General features: G+C 36.7%; 1 protein-coding gene across 1 annotated transcript; it reads right to left on the bottom strand.

Moving 5' to 3' along the window:
* Positions 1-2,338: 2,338 nt before the first annotated feature.
* On the bottom strand, positions 2,339-11,621 carry ccni (cyclin I). Its single transcript, XM_016272412.1, has 7 exons — positions 11,369-11,621; positions 10,412-10,568; positions 8,538-8,672; positions 7,458-7,532; positions 6,531-6,671; positions 5,343-5,576; positions 2,339-2,879 (listed from the first exon to the last, which is right to left on the bottom strand). The coding sequence occupies exons 2-7, from the start codon at positions 10,523-10,525 to the stop codon at positions 2,493-2,495; spliced, it is 1,086 nt and encodes a 361-aa protein (XP_016127898.1). The 5' UTR covers positions 10,526-10,568; positions 11,369-11,621; the 3' UTR covers positions 2,339-2,492.
* Between the last annotated feature and the right edge of the window lie 199 nt (positions 11,622-11,820).

The following is an 11,820-nucleotide window of genomic DNA, read 5'->3' as shown; positions in this document are numbered from 1 at the left end:
GCTCAAAACTCTTGTAGTTGAACATATTCATAATTAATGTGATGAACTACACCTGTGTGAACTTGACGATAACTGACTCCATCCACTGAACAGACATTCATGCAATGAAAATATAAACAAAGTTAATGATGGAAAAAGATTCTGAAGCATTATTTTTGTTGTTTTTTATTATATGAAATGCACCATACGAAAAAGTAATATATGACATATATTACCCTATATCAAGAGTGATGTTGCCATAAGTGTTACCTGCAAGATCATGTGTAATTTTCACATATATATACATTCTAGGTAAAGTTCGTAACAAAAAATTTACTTATGTACATATGTTAATATCTATTCGATGGTTTTATTTAGCAACCATGTCAACAATATACATTTTATATATGCAGCTTTATTAAAACAACATATATACAGAAAATCTGTATGTTTATATGTAATAAATGTTTTAAAAACATGTGTATATTTTATAATTTCTTACATAACATGTACTGACAGGTTTTTGAATGGATATACATGTAGATGCCACATGTCCAAAAATTTATTGGACATACACTGAAAAAAAATTATACTAACTTTTTTAAGGTAAGTGGTTGCAAACAATTTATTTTAGCTACATTTAAAAAAAATATATATATATATATGTTGAAAGTTAGTCAACTAAATTTGTTTTAAATGTAGCTAAAATAAATTGATTGAAACCACTTACCTTTAAAAAATTTAGTAAATTCAATGAATAATTTTTTCAGTGCATAAATATGTAGGCTACATTTTTTTGGCTAATATATGCATGTTAATATATGAAATTGTTCAAATTTTACATCATATATGACAATATATTTCATTAACAGAAATGTGATTTATGTACATATTATATTTGCATATGGGCAGCCTCAGGAACATTTCACTGCTCCATCTGTGGAATTTGCTTGAACTCATGCTACCTTATTAGACAAAACACTGCAGTTGCAGTAATTCAACAAATTCTCATTTGAATAAATAGCTACATTTTCATATGTCTCTAATTCACTTGTCATTGTAGGCTTTAGATATTAAATAACCTTTTCTTTGGCAACTCCTCCATCATCCATTAGCTACAGCACATAAATGGTACACAGAACACAACAGATGATGCAGAAGTCTGACCTATGTCGCAATCATGACCCCTCAGTTTCTCTCTTTTGATAATGAGTGCAATGAGTCCACAGTAAAGATCTCAGGTTTCATTGTTAACAGGGATCCTTTAGCACCGCATTATTTCTCCACAAACTCAAAAACGACAAGACAAGAGCAGCTCAATAGAGATTTTCATTTATTCGAGCATTGGGAGGTTTCTCAGCAGCGGCCCGGACTGTCATCAGCACCTCAGAGCAGGAGAGAGAGCTTTTCGGCAGGAAGGTTATGATCAGCAAAGGAATGGTGACAGCCTAAAGCTTCTTCTGTTAGTTCAGAATCTTACGCATTTTATTCTACTCATTACAACGGTTACATTACTAGGTTTAGAACAAGCGACAAACAGATCATCTACCCAAGTCACGCCATGTGTGATCTAATTCCTCGAACAACACTAGCTCATCTTTAATGCTCAGTAAGGAAGTGATAGGGACATTATCACCCTTCAAAAGCTCTCTCTCACTCACACACACACACACACACACCAAGCAATCAGGCCCAGCCGTGAATGAGAGTGTACATTTGTACAAAACTAATATACATCTTCAGAAATGCCACTCTTTAACTACGGCCTTAAAAAAAACAATACTAAAAATAATAATATATAAATATATATTTATTACTATAAATATATATTATTTTTAATGCTCAGTAAGGAAGTGATAGGGACATTATCACCCTTCAAAAGCTCTCTCTCGCTCACTCACACACACACACACACACACACACACACACACCAAGCAATCAGACCCAGCCGTGAATGAGAGTGTACATTTGTACAAAACTAATATACATCTTCAGAAATGCCACTCTTTAACTACGGCCTTAAAAAAAACAATACTAAAAATAATAATATATAAATATATATTTATTACTATAAATATATATTATTATTATTAAATAATTATTTTATTAACATATTAATTTTTTATTTTAATAAGCATTTTATTTAATAAAATAATATTTAAAAGCACTCAAAAGTGTTGAGGGCTGTGTTCAACAGAAAAAAAAAAATAAAAGTGAGAAAAGACAAGTGAAAGTTACAGATGAAGTCAATGACAGGAAACAAAATTGGCAAATACATATAAAAAGAGACAAACAGGAACAATACCAGTTTCCACAGATGGAGGAAAAATATTTCTACTTTTTTTGCAAACATTTTAACTATATATAGATTTTTTCTGCTTTTTTAAAAGCCTTTTATGTTTACGGTTATGAAATGGCATCATGCACTGTTTTTTTTGTTAGTATTTTTGGCCTCTCTCTTGCTCTGAGGTGAACGTGGCTGCTGCGGTTGTGTGATTGTTTAGCTGTTTCCTCTAGGTTTCTCTGACCGGTTGGAGAGGAGGGCAGGGGGAGGAGCCAGCGTTCTGCTGTGTTTCGGCCCTGCACGTGGGCGCCCCCTCCTGGGGACTCTCCTCATTGTACAGGCGCTTGATCCCGTCTAAATACTCGTCCACCTCCATGTGTTCCACCTTCCGCTTGGCCGAGGACTTGCACGCACGGGTGTGGGTGGTGTTGGGGTCAGAGGGCGCTGTCGGGGCAGGGGAGACATGCCAGGGGGGCAGGACTCCCCCGTCCCGAGGCTCCGGGGCGTTCGGCAGGGGATGGCAGATGTACACAGTGTTAGGAGGCAGGGAAGCCATGTGCGTGGACAGGCAACGTGCAACCAGCTCTCGACAGCCAATCAGCTGAGAACTATCGATCTGAAAGAGAGGAAACCGAAAGAAAATGATGATGATATACACTACCGTTCAAAGGTTTGGGGTCAGACAGTCTTTTATTCAGCAAGGATGCATTAAATAGATCAAAAACGGCAGTAAATACATTCATAATGTTTCAAAACATTTCTATTTCAAATAAATGCTGCTCTTTTGAACTTTTTCTATTCATCAAAGAATCCTGAAATAAATGTATTGGTGGTCCACAAAAAATACGAAGCAGCAGAACTGTTTTCAACATGGATAATAATCAGAAATGTTTCTTGAGCAGTAAATCAGCATATTAGAATGATTTCTGAAGGATCATGTGACACTGAAGACTGCTGAAAATTCAGCTTTGATCACAGGAATAAATTACATTTGACAATATATTTAAATAGAAGTCTTATTTTAAATAGTAATAATATTTCACAATATTACTGTTTTTCCTGTATTTTAACAAAAATGCAGCTTTGGTGTCAAAGTGAATGCTATTATAGTTTTTATTTATATTAAAATATACATACACACATATATATATATATATATACACACATATATACACATACACAGGTGCATCTCAATAAATTAGAATGTCGTGGATAAGTTTATTTATTTCAGTAATTCAACTCAAATTGTGAAACTCGTGTATTATATTCAGACCCTTTGCTGTGATGCTCATATATTTAACTCAGGTGCTGTCCATTTCTTCTGTTCATCCTTGAGATGGTTCTACACCTTCATTTGAGTCCAGCTGTGTTTGATTATACTGATTGGACTTGATTAGGAAAGCCACACACCTGTCTATATAAGACCTTACAGCTCACAGTGCATGTCAGAGCAAATGAGAATCATGAGGTCAAAGGAACTGCCTGAAGAGCTCAGAGACAGAATTGTGGCAAGGCACAGATCTGGCCAAGGTTACAAAAAAATTTCTGCTGCACTTAAGGTTCCTAAGAGCACAGTGGCCTCCATAATCCTTAAATGGAAGACGTTTGGGACGACCAGAACCCTTCCTAGAGCTGGCCGTCCGGCCAAACTGAGCTATCGGGGGAGAAGAGCCTTGGTGAGAGAGGTAAAGAAGAACCCAAAGATCACTGTGGCTGAGCTCCAGAGATGCAGTCGGGAGATGGGAGAAAGTTGTAGAAAGTCAACCATCACTGCAGCCCTCCACCAGTCGGGGCTTTATGGCAGAGTGGCCCCACGGAAGCCTTTAAACTAAATTAAAATGAGAAACTGCCTCTGCAACTTTTTTATATTTTGTTATTTTATTAAAGTTACAAAAACTGATTTTGAATGGTTTTAATTTTAGTTTACTATAATAATTCTGTTACCAACCCACATATAAAAGACTGCATATAAAAGGCGGTAATGTTCAACAAAGAGTCATTCATATTTGAAAACCGTTTCATTGTTGTTGACAGTGTAAGTTACTGAATCTGTAAGTTTAATGACGCATGACACTGTAAACTTTTAAAGGGCTGTATTTTTACTTTCGCTTTGAGCTCGCTGCTGGCATTGATAACTGACTTTGCTTTGGAGAAGTGACTGACCGGGCCTCTTCTGAGTTATGATAAGATTTAAAGAGCCTACAGAAAAACAAACATGTGAGACAGATTATACACGCTACTGCGGCTTCAACGTATAGTCGCTCTGAGCAGATGAAAAGAGCCTCTGGAAGGAGGAATAATGAGATAACTGGATCGTCACAAAACATGACTGACACTGACGCTGAGACCTAAAGAAAAAGTTAGAGCGACCACAGATCAATGTGATCTTCCTGAACTATTTTTTTTTTATCTGTTTAATGGAAGTGTTTGAATCTGATCTCCTGATTTTCCCTCTAAAATCTTTTAGATTTTTCATTTTACGAAGTTCAATACATTCAGACTTTTGCTGAAAAACCCAGTAGCCCCTCACTGCAGAACACAAGATCCAGGGGGCGTGGTTGGATCCAGATCCAACTCCTCCCACCTTACATATACCTAAACCTACCCATCTCCACCCCCAGATCCCTAAACCCACCCATCTCCACCCCCAGATCCCTAAACCCACCCATCTCCACCCCCAGATCCCTAAACCCACCCATCTCCACCCCCAGATCCCTAAACCCACCCATCTCCACCCCTAGATGTGGATCCAACCACGCCCCCTGGATCTTGTGTTCTGCAGTGAGGACCATATCGAAAAACCTGTTGCACACAATCTACTACATGCCTTCTGTCGCCTGATTGATAGTTTATACTTTAACAAGTTGAAAGCCTTAAAACTAAGCATTTAAATATCATCCAAGACATATTATTGGGAAATATGAAGTGATAACTGATTTTTATATGCATTTTATGCAAGTAGCCTGTTATAAAGGTCTCATTGATTTACATCACAAACGATCAGAATCACAGGCTTCACAGGTAATCATCTCAAGACTAGTCGGAAAATTTGGAGCCACTGAGCTTCATTAGTTCTCACCTGTAATTTGTGCAACAGGTCGACAGTGAGAGCGAGCCAATCAGGACAGAGTTTCTCCAGCTCCAGCGTGATGAGGCCGAGGGACAGCAGTGAGCCGCACACCGGCAGCAGGGCATTGTGAGCCAGACAGTGGAAGAGCTGCTGGGTGAGCAGAGCCACGTGCTGAGACGGGTTCAGAGTCGACAACGCCATGTTCAGCCGCCCGGACTTACAGCTCAGAACCATCGCATGGAACTATAGAGAGATGAATAAAAATCTATATTTTTGGATCTCAGCACTTAATCGGGTGAATTGGCAGTCCTTCAGCACCCACATGGAGAGCCAAGCTATTAACAGCAACCTCAATATGCCAACAATGAGGATCCTTCCTCAACACACACACATAAAAAAAGCACATTTAGGCCATCTAAATTCATTCCTCCCTAAGAGTAGCAAGAGCATCAATCTAATTTTTGCTCAACGCTTTTTTTGTTGTTGTTGGTTTATTTGAACATCAATACAAATTCAGACAATGCAATTAAGAAAAAAGTAACAATTTTAGACAAAAACCGATTTCTTGCAATAAATCCCATATTCAGATCCCTAAACCTTCAACATAAGCAACAGTAAGATGTTTGCATTAGCAAAAATGTTTAACAATTCTTTAGTACTTCTGTAAACTAGCATAGTGTTCTGTGAATTAGAATATCTAAACTGATATTATCTTCTTCCAATATGAAGCTCATTAGATATCGCTACTGTAAAACACCAATCATGGCAGAAATGAATAAGGTCATGGTGTATATGGTGACAATGCACAGGTTTGGTGAAGTTAACATCAGTTAACAACTTTACCTAACAAAAACTAACGTATAAATTTTTTTTTTTTGAGAGCGTTTGTTTGACTATTCCTGGAAGACGTTTTCTGTCAGATGTTAAATAGATCTTTAAAAAAATGTCTTTAAGATGTTTGATTTAGATTGACTGGAAAACATCTTCTGTATAAAAAACAGTTTTACATACAAAGAGCTTTTAATACTTATTTTAATAATCTTCGAGATGTATGCGTGCTATCTGTGGACAAACTTAGCCAAACCTCCATTCAATTACAGGTACTGTCAGAGAGCACTGGACATGTGAAAGGAGAGTTCAGCGTCTGTATGTAGAGCTGCAAAGTTTGCATGTGTGTTTGAGAGGAAGTGCACTCACGATGTAAAGGAAGTCCAGTGCGGTGGTGGAGTGCAGGTCCCAGTTCAGCTTATCCAGAACAATCCTCTCCATCCGCAAGATCTCTGACGGAGAACAGCCACATTTGCTGCTGGACACCAGCTCTCTCAGAGACGGGATACGCTGCAAAACACATATTATATTAGCTATTTATGTTAGGTTGGATCTATAAGTAGGTCCAACTTTATCTGTATAATGTATATACAGTATACATGTATTGAGTTATATATACTATATATCAAATCTTAACTTGATTGCTTGTATCGTCACAAAATGTGAACTATAGAATTGCATAATATTTACTGCAAGTCACTCTGAAACAATGTGTACTGTGAAAAGCGATATACAAATGGATTTGACTTGACATTAAAAGGTTACGCAGACAGAAACATCCACAAAAATAAAAGACTAATCTAATCTGAAACCTAATAGTTAAATAATGGCAAAATTTAGGAACTAAATTATAGTAACTGCTTAACTATGTTTAAGCCACATCACGTGGTCAGCTCTAGCCAGAAATGACTTTAAAGGGCTGCCAGGAAATAATCGGATTAAATATCAGTCCAACTTTGGCGTTTTAAGTAGAAGCCAGAAGTACAGAAATCTCAGTCGTTATATTTCTACAGATCATTTCTCACTTTATGAAGCAGCTGAAGGCAATGGTTGTCATCCTTCAGCCTCAGTAAAGGATGCTTTTACTGAAGGTTCATCAAACTGGGGATGATTTTAGACTTGAGACGTCAGAGATGTTCCAGCCAGGGTCACCGTTTCCCACAGCAAAATTTAACTTATGCTGCATAAATAAAGCCACAGAGACCCGCGACGACCGATGCTGACCATGAATCTACTCTATTGCTGCTTAGAATAAAAGACATTGTACATTATACAGCATATTAATACTGCATTCACCTCATCTTCCTCACTGGTCTTAACAGCCAGGAAGAAACAAGAGATGGCGATACAGCGCAGGTACTTCGGACGGGCCTGAAAAAGAGACAGAGAGTGAGATCAATAACGGTACTGCAGTACTGCATCTCGTGCACTTTTATGCCACAACAGCAAATGGCAAATGTTTCACACACACACATGCATTTCCTGTTCATTTAAATGCCAAGGCACAATAACTAATCAGATCTGCAATGACTGACACGTACTTGCATTTAAAAATACATCAAGTGCAGTTTCAGTTTCTCTAAAAATAAATAAATAAATACAATTCTAGAATTGTCCCTGTAACCCTTTTGATGTGCTAAAAGAACATGGCAAAGAGCAAAAAACATCCAATGTTGTATAATAAAACAGCTCAGCTAAATAGTGACCTAACTTTCTGTAACGCTTACCATTACATAACAGTCAAAGTTCTATAATAGAGTAAAATAATGTTCACTGCATCTCAAAAGCACTTATGCTAATTATACAAAAAATAATAACTTTAATTATTATGCAACACGCATACATTTAAATGCATAACATGCATACATTTAAATGCATAAATTACAATGCATAACATGCGCAAACTTGAATGCAAAAATTATAATGCATAATATCCACAATTTAAATGCATGAATTATAATGCATAAATTACGATGCATAACATGCACAAACATATAAATGCATAAATAGTATACTGAATAACCTCCACAAACTTAAATGCAGGCATTATAATGCACAAAATCCTAAATATAAATGCATACATTTATAACCTTATATAAAATTACATCATATACAATTTATCATGCCATGTATAAGCTGAACTAGTACACAGGCTTGAACAGAGGTGAAACACAGAAAAGAAGGAGAGAGTATTATTATAATTGTTTTTAAAAATAGGTGTTATTATGTGAAGTACCTATCATGGGCTGCAATTAAGCCAGCCAACACACGGCTAAAAGCTGTTATGGACAGCTGGATAATGGAAAACGCCATAAGCCCACAATCATTGACTGGGGCAGAAGACCTTGACCGGTCAGAGATGTTTTTAAACATTACCTTAACGGCAGAGAGGAAGCGATCCAGGATGCCGATGGCCAGGCAGAGGGTCTCTGGATAGAGCTTCAGCTGGGAATGAACAGCCCTCAACCACCGGACGGCCTCATCACGCTTTTCAGGGGAAATATCTGTATCCTGAAGAAGAAAAAATGCATTTAATTAGATACATAACATACAGGTTTGCATATGCACTAATCTAAACTGGAATTACCCAAATCGAACCCCTTATTATTATTATTATTGTCTATTCGATCAGACTCAGATGCACAGACATTAATAATAATAATAATAATAATAATGCATTTTATCATTAACTACTACCCCAAATTAAACCATATTATTTTACTTCTACTTTTTTTTTCATTGTCATTTAGTTCAACATGATATACTAAACTTACTAAAACTAAAATAAAATTAACAAAAATTACATAGAATATTTAAAAATAAAAACTAAGTTTTATTAATTTTTGGTGTATTTGTCATTTTTATTAAATTAAATTGAAACATGAAATAAAAATAAAAATCTAATAAACACAAAAAAAAATGTAAAACTAATTTACACAAAACTATAAGAGTATCTCAAATATACTAAAATAGCATTGATGACCTACAAAAAAACAGCCCGGTTCCCGTCAGGATAGACTTGGATAGCAGACCTCTGACACAGTTTCACATATGTGTGTGTTACAAACACAACTGCACCATAAATAGTCATAATACACAGACAACTACATCTAGAGATAACACAACATCATAAAATTGTACTAATCCCAGTGTCTCACTGTTTATCAAATTACAGATTTACATGCAGCAAATCACACACATTCTGCAGCATCGTAAGAGACCCAAATTAAAGGGTTAGTTCACCCAAAACTGAAAATTGACTTGTGTTTTTGGTGTTGCAGTTGAACAGTCCACAAGTCGTCAAAAAGTGCGCACATTCATAATAAACGTGCTTCACACGGCTCCGGGGGGTGAATAAAGGCCTTCTGTAGTGAATCCATGCATTTTTGTAAGAAAAATATCCATATTTCAAACGTAATAAACACTTTTATATCACTTCCGCCAACTGTCATACGCGGAAGCCGTTCTGGCAGATGACGTAGCACGTCGGCGTTGCGTGATAAGTGACGAATGCGGAGATACAACAAAACAAAACCCCGGTCACGAATTAGAAGTACAAACCGAAGATTTGCAAAGACAAATGTCGGAGGATTTCAATATAAGCCAAGAGGAGACTGGTTTTCCTTTGCTAAAGAAAGGAAACTTTGCTTCCTTTGCTCCTATAAACAAACTCGTGAGACTAGCATATCTCAGAGGCGCGCGCGCTGCACATACGTCATACACCTTCCGCCGGAACACCTTCCGTCTACGCTTCCACGTATGACAGATAACGGAAGTGAGAGAAAAGCGTTTATTACGTTTGAAATATTGATATTTTTCTTAGAAAAAACATATGGCTTCACTACAGAAGGCCTTTATTCACCCCCCGGATCCGTGTGAGGCACGTTTATTATGAATGCGCACACTTTATTTGACGACTTGAGGACTGTTCAACTGCAACACCCACTGACTGCAATGATGGAGCTTGGAATAGCCAGGACAATTTTTAACGTAACTCCGACTGGATTCGTCTGAAAGAAGAAAGTCATATACACCTAGGATACTTCGAGGGCGAGTAAAACACAAGCCAATTTTCATTTTTGGGTGAACTAACCCTTTAAAGCACGTAATAATGATGCCAGTATATTGCAACATAACTATTCTTATATGCACATTGGACTTACACAGAAACTACCTTAATTTATCTGCATAGCTATCTGTCTCCCACAATGTAAACCAAACAAACCAGAGCCATCAGCTGACAGACTCACCTGGTTGGTAGGTTTCTTTGGCACGCAAGCCTTCCATAGTGTGGCTTCCCTAGAAACTGCCTTCTCTAGAAGAGATGACAGCTTCCGGCTTTCCAGGGGCAGGGTGAACTTCATCACGAACCCTGGAAAAGCCTACCTCCCCACTGGATGCAGCTACCTGAGCGCAGAACACACGGAACATCTCAAAATAGATCAAATATAATGCCATGCATCACAAGGGATGTCTGAGCTGCCTTGGGAATTAGATTAAGTCTATTTTTCATCAGTTCTTTATTTTTCTTGGTTAAATAAGTAAACGGTTAAATAATTATGTTGTCCAACCTGCTTCAAAAAATATATTATATATGTACCAACTACAACATACATAAAATATTTACTATATATAATTTAACTTAAATATAACTATATATATATATTTATAATAGTAAAAACAGTAATGTTATAATATAAATACAAACATTATTGTATTATATGATACATTGACATTCCTATCGATACTAGTTATGATTCAAATATAATTTTAATTTCATTATTTTAATTCAACAAACTCAAAATCAAAAATACTTTACGTTAAAAAAAAACAAAATATTGATAAATCACCTCTGATGTTATTTTAATTAAGAACGAGAACTGATTCATCATCCTATTCATGCTATAGATGCAATATGGTGTATAAAAGAATAGCACCAGTATTGTTTAGTGTAAACAATGACATTAAACACTAAACCCCACATTACCGTCTTAATATGAAATGTTGATAGCGTTGACGCGGTTTACATTTAGTACGTGTTAGCAAACTAACGTTAGCTACACAGCAACAGATCAATATACACGCAATACCACACACCTAGCTACACCGAAAAGACAAAAATAGTATTTTATGTGTATATTAATGTCCAGTGCCGCTGGTTTAATGAGGCTAAATGGTTAAATATGTCCATAAAAGGGGATTCTTACCTCCCCTGCAAGGTTGTGGAAAACGCAGATCATCTGGTCCATTAAACTGAGGTAAAATAAAGCAGCAGATCGGATTCCGTCATCTTTTTAAGCGTCCAGCTTCGCCTCCATGTTTGCCGTGAAATTTGATGGGGGTTTTAAAAACTAAAAGGGATCCTTCCGAACTGATTTTAAAAATAAAATGAACGGAATATAGACACGAACGTCTACTTCCGAGGAGACAGAGAAGGGACGAACCACCTTCCGCCGACCTCCTCACCGCACACAGACAGCTACACAGAGAACATTTCCTTATGAATTCAAAAAAAAGAGCAAGAAAAATTTTAAACGGTTAAAAATACTAGAAAGTACATTTAAATGTAGGTCTAGTCGGAGGTTTCATTTTCAACGAATTATTTTTTTTAAATTCGGTAACTGTTATAACGGAACTACTTAACCTGGCGAATGGATTT

Source organism: Sinocyclocheilus grahami, unplaced genomic scaffold, assembly GCF_001515645.1.
Source record: "Sinocyclocheilus grahami isolate Dianchi unplaced genomic scaffold, SAMN03320097.WGS_v1.1 scaffold70.1, whole genome shotgun sequence".
Lineage (NCBI taxonomy): Eukaryota > Metazoa > Chordata > Actinopteri > Cypriniformes > Cyprinidae > Sinocyclocheilus > Sinocyclocheilus grahami.
Note: the sequence above shows the minus strand (reverse complement) of the source record. Positions and strands in the feature narration are given on the sequence as shown.